The sequence below is a fragment of the Calidris pugnax genome, unplaced genomic scaffold (genome assembly GCF_001431845.1).
Source record: "Calidris pugnax isolate Ruff unplaced genomic scaffold, ASM143184v1 scaffold94, whole genome shotgun sequence".
Taxonomy (NCBI): Eukaryota; Metazoa; Chordata; class Aves; order Charadriiformes; family Scolopacidae; genus Calidris; species Calidris pugnax.
The window spans coordinates 75,327-93,082 of NW_015090822.1; the positions used below are offsets into that span (position 1 = coordinate 75,327).

At 45.8% G+C, this 17,756-nt stretch overlaps 1 protein-coding gene across 6 annotated transcripts in view; it reads right to left on the minus strand.

Annotated features, from left to right (window-relative positions):
• Nucleotides 1-16,598, minus strand: part of ABCC5 (ATP binding cassette subfamily C member 5) — a 52,792-nt gene extending 36,194 nt beyond the window's left edge. Inside the window, exons 1-5 of one of the 6 annotated variants that reach the window (XM_014939859.1) lie at nucleotides 16,509-16,598; nucleotides 15,141-15,315; nucleotides 1,323-1,480; nucleotides 921-1,076; nucleotides 19-166 (exon numbers count right to left, since the gene is read on the minus strand). In XM_014939859.1, the coding sequence (XP_014795345.1) occupies nucleotides 19-166; nucleotides 921-1,076; nucleotides 1,323-1,480; nucleotides 15,141-15,269 (591 nt within the window). In that variant the 5' untranslated portion in view covers nucleotides 15,270-15,315; nucleotides 16,509-16,598. Of the gene's footprint in view, nucleotides 1-18; nucleotides 167-920; nucleotides 1,077-1,322; nucleotides 1,484-4,873; nucleotides 5,000-15,140; nucleotides 15,316-15,846; nucleotides 16,035-16,508 lie in introns of those variants that run through there. The other 5 variants (XM_014939856.1, XM_014939858.1, XM_014939857.1 and 2 more) reach the window with 5 other exon arrangements.
• Between the last annotated feature and the right edge of the window lie 1,158 nt (nucleotides 16,599-17,756).

Below are 17,756 nucleotides of genomic sequence, written 5' to 3' on the forward strand. Positions count from 1 at the left end.
AGGATGGATATTACTTACTGGTCCACTAAAACCCGCGAGCTGCGTGATCATCAAACACACTATGGAAATGATGAGCCTGGTGCGGCAGAAAATCCACACAACCCTCCGGAGAGAAGCATCATCGGGCCCGCTCTCCTGCAGTTCTTCCTGCCACAATCTCTCCAGCCTGACAAAAACAGAAGCCTCCTCTTATAATTTTTTCACCGTGAGATAAGGTACAGTCTCATAGGTATCTCTTTGTGAAAATTCCAAGCTTTTCCCAGATCAAAGCAACAAACGTTACTGGATGACGAGGTAAATAAATACATGGTACATTCTAGGAGGCAAAAGGAAATATCTGCATCTTGAAATATCTATGCTGTGTTACTTTGACAGAAGAGAGGGATGAAAAATGAAATGACTTTTGCTTTGCCTGGAGTCTGTTTGGCAATCTCAGTATACTGACTCGTCACAGTCTTTCCTTGCCAATCTGACAGAAGACTCGTGGAGTCAAAACCTGAAAAATTCTCATTAGCCATAAAAGGTTAGTGTGATTGCAAGATCTGATCCATACTCAAATCACCTTGTTATTGTCAGTATTACTTTTCATTAGTTTAGCACAAATGGTTTTTTTCAGCATAGCCTTCAGGAATTATTGTGTTTTATTAAAAATAGTTTAAAGACATGCAAAAAGAGAAAAACAATTGCAAAACACTCCTGGAGACAGAATCCTCTAAGTTGACTGAAATCAGCAAGAGTACAGGAACAATGCAGCAGGAGGAAGTCATCTAAGAAGGATAAAACTAAATTAACTCCACTATTCTGAGAAAAGCAGAACAAAACATCCATGCCCTTTTCTAGGGCAATACCATATCAGTGCCTGTGAACTAATGTACAAAAAAGATGAAACAAGAAAATAACAAGGAACAAGATGTTTCTACCTTCTACAGTTGACATCTGAAGACTCATGCCTCGATAAAGACCACACATCATCCATAAACAACTCCCCTTTCTTGTATGCTCTGTGGGCCAGAGGAGTGAGCCAGGAGAAAGTCATGCAGGAAAAAAGCCCAGCATTATCAACAGGATGCTGGTGTCTAAAAGAAAAAAAAAAATCACAAACAAATGAAAAAGGAAACAAACAGAATTATCAATCCCTGTGAAAGACAAAGTCTCCTCTCTTTGACAGTACTCAGAGTACCAAACAGCCCAGGCCAGTCACAATTGCTAAACAAATTCTACTGTTTTCAGTATCAGTCAGCAGACCTACAGCTGCAATCCTGCTTTGCGACTGGTTTAAAAACCAAATGCTGCATCAGTTCTTTTGTAGCCTACAGACTCACTTGGAAGTTGTCCGTATGGGTTTGAGGGCATTCAGGCCATGGTGGTATTTGCCCTTGTGATGCTCTTGGTCCAGCATCCTCAGCTGGGAATGCACAGAGGGGTCCAGCGGCAGGCCCTCCGCCCGAGCGGCCGCTTCCAAGGCATCCTGGCATTCAACCTGCTTTGACAGGACAGAGCAGAGTCAGACTCCAAAGTCCAGAGCTCCAGAAACGTTGCACCTCTTTCTTCTGTAAATTATTGCGCAACAGCAATCACTGTCATTTAAATATCTTAAGAGGACAGGCTTCCGCCTGGCAGCAAAGACACAGAAGGCACAGTTCTCCATCCGCATGAGATCGCTGCATTTGCAAAACATAAATTAACACCAGTATTGTGCCTGTGCATATAAAGGATAAACCAGATACACCAGACTAATCTTGCAACCTGCCACAGAAAATACAGCAGAGAAAAATTACAAAATCAAGTACCTATGACATCAGTTCAGGAAATCAATGACTGGCTTATGCAGTGAAATTACAACATACATTCTTAATGAATTTACACCCTCTTAGTGTAAATATTCTTATCTCCAGAAAATTCAAATTCTTTTCAGAGTACTACTGAACTCCCTTCTTCAAAAATACCTTGAATTAGATTTTTAAAAAAGGAATATTCATTAAGCAGAATTGTACTTTCTTTTATCATGTTTCCTGCTTCTTCTCTTTTCCCCTAAACTAAAGGTAGCAAAGATGACAATCTTCTCTGCTCCCAGCCACACTTCTCAATGTCTCGGCAACTTTACTAACAGCTGCGGAAAAGGCAACCATTATCTCAGGAGATTTTTCACAGCCCTAGTGGTAGGCAGAGCAAATCGATAATCTAAGAAGAGGAACGAAATAGCAATGCCAAGGACTAGCCACAATGCTGCAGAGCTCAAACCAACCCTTTGGTCAGAAGGCCCAAGCGGCAGGACTGCCTGCAAAGGTCAGCCTGGTGTCTACACCAGCAAAGGGCCGGCTGCTGGTTCTGTAACGCAATGGGGCATTAATTGCCGTGACATAGTACCTGTTTGTATTCTAGATTTTTTGAAACATCAGAAAAACTCAGTTCTGAGGTAAAAACCCTCTTGGTTGTCTCACAAAAAGAGATACTACGTTTACCCTTTATCAGTTGCCTTACCAGAGCAGTTATTTTATTTCTTTGAAAACAGCAACTGTAAGTGCCTTGTAGCCTTCTAAAAACATAGTAACAGCAAAGCACTAAATGCGAATCAATAGCAAGCACTGGGTTCCAAACCTCGCATCATGTAACTTTTCTCAGAAATGCCCCCTTTTACCGGAGACCTAGTCTGTACTACATTAACATGTAAGCACATAGCACATGAGGACACCTCGCCTCCGCTCACGTCAAGGACAAGGACGGAAAAGTGATAATGGCATAAATCTGTCCTTCATTTGTTTAACCAAAGTTTGTAAATAGTGCCTAAGCATGTTGTCAACAATCCATGGGCCTGATCTCAAGGAACTCATTCACTAAACTTAAAGCGATGATTACAAAATAAGATAGCAAAGTAGTAAGAAAATAAGAGAACATTACAACATTATGACACGTGGAGTGACTCAAAAAAAAATGCAACACTTGAAATCTGAATTAAAAGACTTCTCACTGAATTTATATTACATTACTGACTCACTAAGGGCAATAACACCTTACTAAATCCACCCAAATCAGCATTAATATAGGACCTGCCAAAGATGTCTCAAAGGACTCGGTAGCAGGGAGTTTTCCTTTCCTCACTGGTTTTCTGGTTACAGCAGAGGGATTCAGATGGTTTTCTGTGTTACTCTTTGCCACAGCCCCAGGCAGATCTGCCCAAACACTCTATTGCTGATAACAGGCTTGTTCCTAGGTGATGCCACAGGCTACTTGCAGAATCATTGTTTTTCAGAGCACACAAAAAATGCCTGAAAGTTAAAAAAAACCCCACCACTCTTCCAAAACCAAAAGCACTATATTTGTCAGCATAAAAGTTTTTCATCGCTTATATACCAGAAGAGCTTTTTGATAAGAAAGCACAATTTCAACATACTATATTTTTAGGCGGCCTACAGATAATGTTCTTAAACGCTCACTGTGAAAAATAATTAAGCTCTCCAGAGCTGTGCAACAGAATCCTCTCAGCAAAGGTGGAAAAGATGCACTGGTAAGAGACCGGGGCACTGCCTCTGAAACGCCTTTACAGTGTCTTGCCATACAGGCAATTACACACACAAACCCCTACCCGAGAACATTGCTCGCCTCCAGCCAGGCAAGGCTGTCAAAATCCCACAGGCACAACTATAAAGAAACAAACGCATCACACTATTGTACAATTAAGATTCTAAGAAAGACATGTAATCCTGTGTCACATTAGAAAATCTTCAAAGGATAGATGTTATCAGGAAGAAATTATACTCCTAAGCAGATCTACAATGCATTTCTAGGGCAAAAGACCAAAGCACAAAAACTACCCACAATCTCCACGCTGTTAATTTAGGTTTCTGAATCCCCATTATTTTTTCTGGTGCTCATCAACTGGTGGTACCCTGATTGCCTGCAAGCACTTACAGTTTTCTGGGAAACTAAAACCTTGAAGAAGTCATTGGTAATGTCACATAAGAGGGTCCAGCACTGCTCTTGAAAGAAATGTCTAATAAATCATGGCTGCACTATCAAACAAATCAGACAGCACTTTCTCTAGCTCAGCAACTTCTTAATACACCAATACAAGCAATGAACCAGGTGATACTACACGGTGTTGATAACTCTAAAGAAATGCTCACAGAAGCAAAACAAGCCTAAACCAGATATTGCTAACCAGAAGGGAGGGAATCATTCAGATATTTATTGAAAAACAGCAGGTCACTACTCAGCATCATCAAAAAGGCTAAAAAACAATAAAGAATTGTTATAAAAGACACAAAAAATAAAGCAGGAAACATGACCATACCACTTAAAAACCTAGGGTTTGCCTCCTTTTCGAACATCAGAGTCAGTCCCCTGTCACTTCAGTTCAAAAAGGGTATTATACTTAAAATTACTTTCTGTGAGCAATGAGAACAGTTGGGATTGGAACAGCTTCCACACAAGCATAAATTTCCAGCTGGATAGAACAGAGGAATAAAGGCAGGGCACAGGTATTTGAGAGGTCCATAAAGCTGTGAATGGCATGAATAATAGAACTAGGGAATGATCACCAGCTGTTCTTACAGCAAAAGAACTGGGGACACTCAGTGAAATTAATGTTTTTCACACAGGCATACTTATTTTTACAACTCTCTGTCATAGAATCATAGAATGGTTTCGGTTGTAAGGGATGTTAAAGACCATCGAGTTCCAATTCCCCTGCCACAGGCAGAGACACCCCCCACCAGACCAGGTTGCTCAAAGCCCTGTCCGGCCTGTCATAGGATGCCATGAAGTTCAAATATGTAAATGGACCAAAAATGGGAGAATTAAACTCACATAGGATAAGCATATCATGGCTTATTAAATGTATGACAGAAGGCAACAGCAATCATTCACCCAGCACCTTACTAATAGTTGGTGGATTCCAAAACACTTTCCGAAGCCATGGGCAGAGGACAACGGTTCTGCACTCCCCACTTCATGAAGCTGTGGCACACCTGGGTCCAGGCTGATAGGATTCAACAGATGACTGGGAACATTAACAGGTGAAGAAAACAGTTAAACTTTAAATCCTGTGATCAGTCCCCAGGAAAATGGGGAGCACTATGGAAGTATTGCTACACACATGATCATGTCCTTGCATGTCCACAGACAGCTCACAGAGAGGCAGGAAGCGAAGCAAAGCACAGCTGGTGCTACCACCAGAGAGCACAGCTCTTCTCTGACCTTCTGCAACTCCAGAGCAACAAAACCCTACCAGCACCCATTATCATTATTTCCTTGGCCAACAAATTGGTCATAGCAATGGCTAGTGCATAAAGTAACATGAGAGCCAGAAAGATGACATAGTTGGCTCAAGGCGTGTCATGACAGAAAGTCTGGGTGAAGTGAGGAAAGTAAGTTGCTTGAGAGCAAGGAAAAAGATTTGCTTGTTAGCAAATCACGGTACCAAATTCACAATCCACATACTGAGGTCATATTAGAAGGCCATGAAAATACAGAAAATTTAGGATCCAAGTTACAAAGCTGTCAAATATACACGATGTGAAATTCTGTATGAAGCAAGAGGGGCATCAGGAACGTGACACAGAAAGGCAAGCAAACTCTAATATGTGAAGCAGAAAGATATTTCTGAAAGCCTGCTGAGCAGCCAATGTAGGCATTTATCTCTGAGGATGGGGAGCAGGTAAAGAGAAAGGAGGCAGCTGTGTTGTGTACAGGAAGGAATAGCAAACAACAAAAAAAAAAACCCCCAGAGAGATCCTAGCCTGCCACACAGGCAATCTTATATTTAATAGAGAAGGTAGGAATGTATTGGTTTGACAACTGTAATATCAGATGGTAATAGCAAAACAGATTTTTCCATCCCTTACTCATCTCGCAGAGAAATAGTTTGATGTGTACGCAGTCAACATATGACCCAAACCCCAACTCCCCAACCATCGTCTCCTCTTCCATAAGGCAGAGCATCTTCCAGGGCCCAGATCACTGCAGGGGGAAAGCTGCATCTCCCCTGGTCCTACCACTACCCGACAAGAAACTAGAGCAGACATATAAAGGCTTCTTTAATTAATCCTTGCAGCTGATATAGAAAACAAAAGCTATCACGGTTGATTTGTTGTTAAAGTTGTTTTATTTAAGTAGTAGAGAACTCTGAGCTGGCAATGGTGCAGAACAAGGGCTCCCGCCTCTTGCACTCAGAAGGCAGAGCTCAGGACATTTCCTCATTCAAGCTCCCAGTAAGGAAAGGGAAACAGGAAGGTAACAGACCTGCACAATAGGACTGGTGGGCACACAGGGAGAAGGAGAATTAGATTATCACCAGTTCTGCACAGTGCTTAAAGCATTCTTCATACTACAATTCCTGGATGAATAGCAACTATAAAATATTTAAGAGACTTCAATGAAGGACTGGTGTTTCAAAACAAGATCAGTTATTAGTTTGTATGGGCTGGGGAAGAATAGGATCAACTGTCCCAGTTCGCTTAAGGATAACTAAGAGCTGGAGAGCTGCCTGGTAGGAAAGTACCTGACACTGTTGGTCAACTGACAACTGAACATAGGCCAGCAGAGTGCCCAGGTGGCCAAGAAGGTCAACAGCATCCTGGCCTGTCAGGAACAACATGGTCAGTAGGGGTGAGTAGAACTCGGGAGGTGATGGTCCCCCTGCACTGGGCACTGGTGAGGCCCCACCTTGAGGGCTGTACCCAGTTTTGGGCCCCTTCCCACAAAAATGACATTGAGGGGTTGGAGCGTGTCCAGAGAAAGGCAACAGAGCTGGAGAGGGGTCTGGAGCACAAGCCTTGTGAGGAGTGGCTGAGGGAGCTGGGGGTGTTCAGCCTGGAGAAAAGGAGGCTGGGGAGAGACCCTCTCGCTCTCTACAGCTCCCTGAAAGGAAGGTGTAGCCAGGGGGGGTCAGTCTCTTCTCCCAAGGAACAGGCCACGGGACAAGAGGAAACGGCCTCAAGTTGCACCAGGGGAGGTTCAGATTGGATATTAGGAAAAATTTCTACACTGAAAGGGTTATTAAGCATTGGAATGGGCTGCCCAGGGAAGGGGTTGAGGCACCATCCCTGGAAGTATTTAAAAGTTGGGTTGACATAGAGCTTAGTGACATGGTTTAGTGATGGGTTTTATCAGAGTTAGGTTGATGGTTGGACTTGATGATCTTAAAGGTCCCTTCCAACCCAGACAATTCTATGATTCTACAATTCTAACTAAACCAAAATAAAACAGGAGTCTAGGAAGAGATACTCTGAAGGTGTAATTTCATCCTTCTTTCCAGAAATTCCTCTAAGCCTTTCCAAGCAATAATGCCACTTGGAAGTAGTTAAGGGTTTCATATGCTTTTGCAGGTAGCACAGGCAACCCCTAAAGCACCATTTTCCAGGCTTCTGGAAGTCACCAAACCCAGGAGCGTCTAAAAATTAAGTTGGCTTGCAGGTCCAAACGTTGTAAAATCTGCAGTTGCTTGGTGAAGCAGCGAATGCTCTATGACCTTTATATTCAACTAAGGCAATTGACTCTTCTCTTTTCACTGTGTTTGATGCAGTACATGATCTTCAACAGTTTTAACACGGGGCTTTGCAGCATTAGACTCCCAGCCTACTCTGTAGCTAGAATGCTTTATAATACCCTGCCTGATTAAAACATGAGCCCATTTAAGACTAGTCTGGTGTATCATCCACCCATAGCAGCTGTCTCCCTGAAGGAGAGGCAGCAAGGAGCAGGCACCAGGCTAAGTCACAGACAACGAGAGTGTGAGGAAGGAGGCACTGACAATTTAGGCACCCGCATACATTACTGCAAAGTACAGGCAGCACAACTAAATCACACAGGACCAAGAGGAGACCACCAGGCAGCTTTGGATGCCTGGAAATAATGGGTACAGTTTCCAGGACTGCTGCAACAGACCAAGTCAAGAAGTCAGGGCCTCCATTTTCTTCCCCCTCTTGACAAGTGGAGTATAAATGAAAGCTCATGTCTCTGCTGCCTTCCCAGCTTTTGCTACAGGGAAGAACAGCTCTTTACAGCACCAACCATACATTCAAATGCAGGAATAACTGCAGCTGTGCCATATTTCTCTTAAGTGAAAAGAATTAGCTGTTCAGAAGCAAGCTCTGACTTGCCACAAGAGTTCAGTGATTCAACAGCTTACAAGACCTCTGTAGTTGCTCTTCTCAGCTAGGATTAGAAGTTGAATTAGCATTTGAGACAGTTTCAAAGCTAGCTGGAGTTTATACATCCACAGATTAGAGCAGAAGTCTCCCAGTAGTGCTTGGCAATGGTATCAGGGCTCTGTAGCCAAACCAGATCAGGGTATGTATGTTTATGAGCCTGAATATTTATATTGAACACTTTTAACTCACATAGATGCACATAGAGTCCTTGTTGAGGACAGGTATATCAGTTTCTTCCACGAACATTGCCTATTTGACATTACCCTTGAATCTGGCAAGCATTAGCATGATTTGCGTGGCAAATCCACTTATTACTGCAATCTAAGAAATGGAAAGTTTGGCATGTAGCGTTCATTTTAGGATTTTGAAACAGTAGCTGCTGCGTATGCATCCGATTAGCAGCTGTGTAGCTGCTTAGGCATCTGGTATACATTAATCCATGTCTTTTGTTTTGCATTAAAACTTGTATTCATGATCTTGTAATTGAAGGATGTAGGATTCATTCAGAGCTGAGGGCTGATAACCCAGCAATGGAGATACACAGCTCATGCACACTGACAGTACCATTACAGCAGACTCCTGTAGAACTGGAAATAATGATCACCCTTCACTAGAAGTTGCCCTACAGAATTAGCACCCCATGTGTGCTCTGACCACAGAGCTAGGAAACTAACTCCCCAGTGAACAGCTCAAACTAGCACAGCACAGGCTGAAGATCTGCCCCCGACTTGCTCAGGTAAGTTCTACTCTGAACCACATGCAGACAGCCTTAGCCTCCTTCAGCAGAGTGGCTTATGTCTTCCTAATTTCTAACCTTCCTTCGGATTTGAGGCCTTGGCTCCATTCATGTTCTCCTTCCTATCATCTCCCCCCTCTCAGCATGATGCATTATGGGGCTGCTTTCTCCCCAGAAGTCTCCTGCCTGATCCAGCAATGGCTTCTCTTTGCCTGGCCCCAGCTTCAGCTTGTCAATGCTCGCCCATCAGAAACACTCTAGAACAATAAACAGGAAAACCATTGCTCTGAAACAGAAATTGCCCAGCACCCCAGTTTTGGAGGCTTGCCAGCACACTATATTTCTACCCACACTGCATGCGTCCAGACATCACATGAGTTGTGTAAGAATGGTAGACTCTACATCATGCTTTGCTCCTATGGTAGTATGTACCATATACTGTTCAGTTAAAACTTTACCAACTAAAAGAATAAGGATACACAGCACCTCTATAGGCACTGTCTGCAGAACCGGTCTAGTCATCAAGTCATCTAAATTCCCTGCTCCTTCAGCTGTTCAGCTACAGCACTAGATTTTCAGCCTTCAGAGCTGCTGTTACAGATCCTGCAACAGACCCATCAGCTGCCCACTAGTAGCATCAGTTTATTTTAGGATGGATCATACCTACCCCTGCGCCAGAGCCCCCACACCACAGCAGCCTGTTCGCAGCAGCCGCAGACCACACAAAGCAGGATCCACAGAGGATCATGCCTCACCTAGCAGAACCTTTATATAAGGCTTCTGAAGATCACTGGACATTGTTTTCTTTCCTACTTCATAGAAGAGTCCTGAGACAATACAAACAGAGTTAATAGCATCAGCTTCCAATTTTATCAAACAGCCCCAAGAAACAAATATCTCCTTGCTGCCAGACTCTGCAGCAGGATACACAAATGCATTACACTGCAAAGGCTGAAATTCTAGTTCTAGGTTGAAATTATTTTAGGAATTCAGATTTCCTGTCATATACCTGCACCTGTGTCAGTTTTACAGGTTTTATGGCAACACTACCTAAACTAAGTACTCCCTCACCTTCTATGCAACTGTGACCTGAGAGGATAAGGTGCCCAAGACTACACTTACCAGAAAAGTGACCCTCAAGCCGCTAAGGAAAGCCATACAGCACATGGTGGCGGCAGTTACAGGCTTCCAAAATACATGAACACACATCCAGATTTCCTCTACTCTTGCACATATCTCCTAGCACAGCCAAACACCAATGAGATGCTCAGCCAGGTGGCAATTAAAATGAATCTAGCACTTTGCCAGTCATCCTGATCAAGTAGTCAACTGCAATTTCATCTTCTCATGCAACAAGCACTGGCATCAGCTCAAACCACTGCAGCTTCTCACTGTATCCTGAGCCAGCCACAGAGCAGTATCTTTCTGTGTAGAGACCGATTCAGAACTCCTAGAGCCCTCAAGAGCCTACTTGAGTTGCGATTCCTAAAGTTCTGTGTTTATGTGGTTATGAAAGTATGGAATCTTCTGGAGAAACGCAGAGACATCCAGCAGCTTCAGCTACAACCAAAAGCTTGTTGTGATAGTTAAGCTGCCTAGAAGGCCTGCTCCGAGCATGGAGTGCCAAGGCAGTGCTACCCAGCTACCTTCACACTACTGTTTTTGAACATGTTGTTCAGCACAGTTGGTTCAGATGCTTCAGATGCTCCAAAGAGCTTGAGCAGCAGAGTTGAGCTGACTATTGAACAGTCAGACAATAAATCACTTCAAAGCTATCAGTGCTTGAAGGATTTACATCAACTCCAACAGGTTCTGATCACATTCTCTGCTGTCTTTGGCAAAAGCTGTCAAGAGACAAATCTGCAAAATAAGAGATAAAGGTAAGGACAAGAATATTAGTAGGGCTTCTGATGGCTAAAGTTAGCAACACGTTTCTCCTGCATGTATAAATTTCTACACTTCCACACTGCCCAGTGTCTTGAAATGCAGCAACCTGCACTTGAGTGCAGTCTTTATGCACCAGCGGCATGAACTAATCCCAAATACTACATTCCAGTCAGAACCAATTGCAGCTTGCAGAACAGTCTGTGAGTGCCCTCCCATTGCTAACTCAGAGACCCAAATTTCAGCAACTGAGTTCTCAGAAGCACTGTGTATGGCATGGACAAGCTGCTTCTACACTCTCTGCTGTTGTTACAAACATAATGGGGTGGGGGAGGAAAATACTCACCCACCTGTTGCTCCATCAAATAAACATGAAGCCTACATTTGAGAAGAGCCTATTCCAAAACCACTGAGAACAAATTATCTCTCTTCCTCATCTGTCCTCATCTGTCATTTTCTAGTATATTTCATGGACACAATGGGATCCGCACTCCTCCTCAGGACACACAGCTTCCATGCAAAAAACTAAAGACAATTACTTCAGATAGAATTTCAAAGGCACACAAGCATTCTGAGAACAAGAAGTTCAAGGTGTAAGTATAAATATTTCAAAACAACCCTTATTTTTTAATTCACTGGTGATTAACAGCTTCTTACAGATGAAGACTGACTATAGTGCTAGGCAGCAAGTGCACCTAGAGGTTAATTCAGAAGAACCTTGCCACCACATACAGTAAACCCAATTAGTATGCTATTATGCATTGGGAACATGTAGTTAACACCCTATTCGTAAGTCTCCAACGAAGACTTAAAAATCAATTGTTATAAGAATACACTGCAGAAGCTTATTCATGAGGTGAATATATGCGTTCACAAGCTGAATAAAAAAAAAGTGTTTCTTGAATTTCAGTCCCAGAGTGCCTATTTCAGAGGTCCAAATTTCTATAGCAACATTCCCATTAAGCACCAGGAAATGTTGGATTAGACCTACTTATATTGCAGCATGACTTCATTTATGATTCCAGGAAGCCTATTTGAAAAGCTCCTGTCTTTCAGAGAAGTGATCTTTCAGGCTGTGACCAAACAGCATTTAAGCTTCTAAGGAAATAATTGCAAGTTCTTTTTCATTATTGTCATGAACACCCATTACAGCATCCTTTCAGCAGGAAACCTGAACACCAGTATGGAGATTTCAGGACAGAAAGAGCAAAGTTGAATACAACCTTTATGCAAGGCACAGAAAAGAGGGTCATACAAAAAGGCTCAGTAGCAAAACAGGTCTTCCACCTGTAAAGATCTTGATCAGGCAACCAATGAGTCTTGTCTACTTCAAGTTAAGGAAACAATGCAGCAACACAGGCAACAAAAACCAAAGAGTCACATTACTGATGGGTCAAATGTATGTGCATCCCTGCCAGAAGCGCTCACCACCAGTGGCCATTAACCAGTGGTCCCCGACTACCAGAAACAGCATGTTCCTCTGTCGTCCTCAAAAGAAACCATGCAGTTTTACCTCACTTTTTGAGGTATGAGGTACCTACACAACATGTCAGCAAGAAGTCTACCTCATGCAGTATAATCCTGCATGCTCTCAAACAGTCCCAAACTTGCATTCTACAAAGATCTGAAGTTAGTGGTAAAATAACAGCCCTAATCTGCCTGCAGCTTGTTACTTGCTAAACGGATCATGCTTACAGCTTTGCTGTTTTCTGGTCAAGCTACTTCAAACCTAAGCTAGGTTTTCTACAAGAACTTTGAGAGTCCCAAAACTTCTACTGATGGCCCACTGGACGCTGTGGTCCAAATGGCAGCGTTCCACTAGAACAGAACTCCTCTGTGTGAACTGCTGTGGTCCTACCCTTTCTCCTCACATCAGTCCTCCCTTGTGTTCTGTCACCAGCTGTGCCAACATGTGCCCAAAAAGCCAGCTCAGGTGTCCAACCCCACCCCAGGTTCCATGAAGGATAAAGCAGAGAAGGACAGTGTCCCTTCTCTCCCTTTGAAACACTTTTCTGAAGAGCTGAGCTACAGATTCTACCCTCCTGCTGCAGGCAGAGGGGAAGCGCTTGGCCAAACAGGCAAAGCTCAGCCTCATGAGAGAAACCTTCATTTATCCCCACTACCAAAAGTGAAAGGCATCACAAGTGATAAGGTCAAGAATATCGCTGAAACTGGAGCTTGTTTCAACTAGAAAGGAATAAGCTCTGTACATGAACATGTAACTTAGGTAAGGTATTATGGACAAAGCTCCTTTTACTTAGCCTCAGTATTTTCCAAGCAAGCAGGATTTAATTTCGGTGACATGGAGCAACAAATTCAGAGCTTTTCATGTTTAGGGACTGCACACATCCAAGCTACAAGACTAGCAAAACTAAAAGGGTGCCAACATTTGAGCTAGAAATTAACTCAACCTTCGCATACTGAACAAGATAACTAACACGTAAAATGGGTAATCTGTCAGAACTAACTGACTCAATTAGCAAGATGAATTAGGTTCATTCCTCAAAGCAACCAAACCAGATAAAGTTCTAGGTAAGAACTAGGGTCTGCTATTTTCTTGCACCAGTAATCACAGATTTTATGGAATCCCTGTTTTGCAGTCAATTATCTGGCTCTACTACAGTGTAGTCACTGGCAGCAAATCAAAGGGTAGAGGTAGAAGGGTAAACAAGACTACAGCAGCAGAGTTAAGCTGACCTGAAGCTGCCTCCAAGTTAGAGATTTCAATGCCACACTGTACAGACATGCAGGACTTAGTTTACTTTCATCCTTCAGGAGAAACGAATACCCTGGTTTGCTTGATTTCATTCATTAAAACCACTAAAGGGTTTAGAGGTAAAATAAGGATTTTGTCCTCCAAGTTAAACCAGGCATCAGTGTGATGAGATGCTACGATTACTGCTTTACTCCACTGCCACTGGCCAGGAAACAAAGCTGCCCACCAATGGCATCACTGTTGTCACCAGAGATGTGACAGAGCAGATTTGCCACTGGATGGGGGACAGCAGATGGCCAGCCCATGACACCAACATAATAAATGCCCTTAAGAAGCTGCATTGAGACTCCGGAGGGCTCTGTGCTGCACCAGTGCCTGCTCTCGTGCAATCAGACACTCCACCTTCCTCCACCCTGTCTGCTGAGTCACAGAGCCCGCAGGGACAGCGGGGCTGCGAGGAGCTGCACCCAGCCTGCGGCAGAGCCAGCGCTCCAAACCCCGCACAGCACTGCAGCACCGCTAGCCCACACAGGAACGCCCAGCAAAGCCCTGTAAGCTCCAGTGGAACAGGGTAAGCCTTATCTGAAGCACATAGTATCCTGGCATTCAGTAGAACACAGCAAAACTTAAGCCTTTTAAGAAACAGTCTTCACAATGCTTCTATAAATACAGCAAGTTCCCCTATTCCTCGCCCTCTCACAGGCCATCGATACAGCACAGCCCAAAACACAGCTGCAAGCACCTTGCCATTGCAAAAGAATCAAACATAGGCAGCATTAACTTTATTTGGCTTCAGAAAGTTCTACATTAGTATTTTAGAAAAGGTTAAGAACAGGACATGCAAGAAAATATTTCAGTGCTAGCATTCAGAGCAGATAATAGTTTTAATCTTCAACTGACACAAGTTATTAGTTTCAGACCATATCTTTCACCACTGTGCATGTTTCCATTTATCTGAGCTTTTTTTTTTTGCCCTCTAGCACTTAGTATATGCACCCTTTTCAGTGAGAACAAGCTCTAAAAAATTAGAAGTTCGGAACAACGACATACAAGCTCTAAGCCAGTTGTTATTTCAAAACCAAACTCTCAAAATAAACTAGAAGTAATTATGACCCCACCTCACCATGTTAAATACAGATGCACAAAAAACAGTGTTGTATACAGATTACTTCAGAGAGAAGAAAAGTAGAAGTCTTGATACCAGAGAAGCAAAACATCTGCTTTAGAAAAAACTTATCCTTGAGAAAAACACAGCATGATTAAGAGTCTCTTCATCTGCCTACACTCAATGGTGCATGATTTGTGCTGAGCTCTTCACTGTTCTTACTTGGTTGTAATGCTTCTCTTAAGTACAAAAGCTTAAAACACTTCCAGGATTCACATCAAGATCTGAATACTAGGAAAAAAACTATTTTGTTCAGATGTTACTAAAAAAATCACATTTAAAAGTGGAAAGTACTTAATAAGTGCTCAAACTTGTTATTAAGTAAATTACCTACAGTACCCCTTAGAATGACCTCTTCAAACAAGGGAATATTCATTATTGACCTTCAATGCAGTGAATCTATAGAGAGCTGGCACAGCAAAAAGGCTGCTGCTGCATGTGATTTAATAAGCATAGACTGAAACACAAACAATGAAAAAATTAACTGACCTGATGTTTAGCATGCTGAAATTTTGACCCTTCCTGCTCTTCATGCTGCACAGAGCTGGCTCTTTCCCTCACACTTCTATACCCAGGGCTGGGTATAATGTACTCTTTTCCTATGTCGATGTCTTTCATCTTCTGTAAACGCCAGGATTTACATGTGCAGTTTCACCTCAAAAATCTGAAAAATAATTACATTTCACTTAGTTCCACTATGCCAAACACCAGTTACTTTTAGTCAACTATTTTTAAAGTTTATTTTTTAATTCAAGATCAGAAAGTAATTGCAAAAGAGCCTTATTACAACAGGACTGTAACAACAGGACTGTAATAATATGGCTTTGGAAATGCAGGCAAGACTAACCTCTCCTGAACTAGTTTAAACATGCCCTGAGGTAACTACATAGTACCATGATTCTCGATGCAGCAGAGTACTGTCGTATTTCCTCCCTTAGAGCTCTGAAATACAATTATGCAATCTGACAGATTAAAGTAACAACTACAGCTATTTAGTTGAAACCTTAAGAAACTTGACTTGAAGATCAAATCCCTGGAATCTTCTGTTAGCACCTGCAGTTGCACATACCCAACGACTCACCGGGACAAAGTTTTGCAGAACTGATCTCTCTAGAGCTATCACACGGTAAGAGTAGTCACTACAGACACACTCCCGAGAAGAATACATTCCTTCTCTGTAGCATTATTAACTTACTCCACAGGCTCCAGCTGCCACCAGGCACCCACGGGCGCAGGAAAGGCTCTCACCTTCAGCGCTGCGGGCGCTCCCGCACCCCATGGCCCCGCGCTGTCAGGTCAGAGGGAGAGCAGAGCCCCGGGAGCAGAATCGCCGTCCGCCGCAGGGCTGCTCCGTGACTCTGCCTGACGGCACCCGGCACCGCCAGGAGCCCGCTCCGGTGACACCCGTCCGGGCTGGCATCAGCAGGCTCGGCCCGGCGGCCCCGCTCCACCGGGCCCCCCGGCAGCGATCACCGGCCGCCCCCACCCCGGGACCGCGTCTCACCGCCGGCCGAGGATGCTGCAGCGCGGCAAAGTCCCGGGGCTGCCGCTGCCCGTTCTCACTGCCACAGGCGCCAGCCGCTGCCGAGCGGCCCTGCCAGCGGGGGACACGACTCCCCCCCGCGGCTCCGCCGCACCGGCGCAAACGAGACGGCCCCCTCCCCGCCCCCGCAGCCAAGGAAGGACGAACAGCCATGGCCGGGGCTGCCGGCGGGGGAGGGCTGGCTGCTCTACGGGCCTCCTCGCAGGAAAGGGGGGGCGACAAGGCCACCTTCTCAGTCGCGCGGCTGCCCTTCACCCACAAAAAGGAGCGCGCCGCTTTCCACCCCCGGTAACGGACGGGCCGGCCCCGCTCACCTCCGCCCGGCGACCGCCCCCGCTGCGGCTCCTCCACCCGGCAGCCGCGACGCCAAACAACATCCCTTATAGCGGCTCCGGCGCCCGCACTGCGCCTGCGCGGGGAGGGGGTGGGCGGGGACTGTCGAGGCCGTTTGCTCGCGGTGCTTCATGGGAAATGTAGTCCAAATCTCCGCGCGCTCTCCCGCTGGCTGCGGGTTCAGGAACTACGCTTCCCAGAAGGCCGCGCGCGGCCGGCCGCCGTTTTGCCACGCCCCTCCCCGCCCCGCCCCGCCCGTCCCCTTCCCGCCGCTACTGCCGCAGCGTGGGGGGTCTGGAACGTTCGCTGCCGCCCGGCGTGAGACGCCGGGGCGGGGCGCGCGCCGCGGGACAGGGCGGCGGGGCGGGGCAGAGGGGACGAGTCGCACCCCCCAGCCGGGGCAGGGCGCGGAGCAGGGACCCCCTCCCGGCCCGGCGGCGGCCGCGCTGTGGGGAGAACGGGCGGACCTCGGGGTGCCCCGTCCCGCACCCGTGTCCCGCCGGCGCTGCCGCAGGGCGGTGCCGCTCCGCTGCGCCGGACGGAACAGGAGCGGCGGCGGCTCCTCGTTTTGCGCCTGTCCGTTGCAGCCGGTGGTTTACAGCCGCTGGGCCGGGGGAAGCGCCGCTGCCCCGAATCTGGGGCTTAACCTTTGCGGGGCTGCAGCGCTGGCTCCCCTGTGCGGCGGCGGCGGCGTCACCCCCCGGCCCCGCCGTGCTGCTCGCACCGAGCCCGGCTGGGAACGGGACCTGGCGGGGGGCGGGGAAGCCCTCGCTGTGCCCCTCCGAAGGGATTCGGAGCGGGTGAAGGGACTGCGAGCTTGCCCCGGGGCTTTCCCGGCCGAGCTTCTCCCGGTGAAGGGGCTGAGGGGCGGCAGAGGCCCCGCTCCCCCGGCGCTGGAGATGCAGCCCGGGGAGATCCGGCCTCGGGGAGACGCAGCCCCGGGAGCTCGGTGCAGAGGAGCGGGCGCAGCTGCGTTTCCTTTCGCAAAGGGCTATAAGTATCCTTAAGAAACCCTGAGCTGTAGCCTCGCCCCGCTGTGTTTAAATACCCTGTCCTCATGTGACATCTTCTTTCCACCAGCCAAATTTGGCTGATGTATCATTTAAGTGGTTTATATAACGAGTGCCTGTTTGCACTGCAGTCCTGGCTCTCCTGTCGGAAAAACGTTTGTGAGAGTCAATTTGATAGAAAAGCCGAAATAGACTCAGGTAAAGATGGGAGATGGGAAT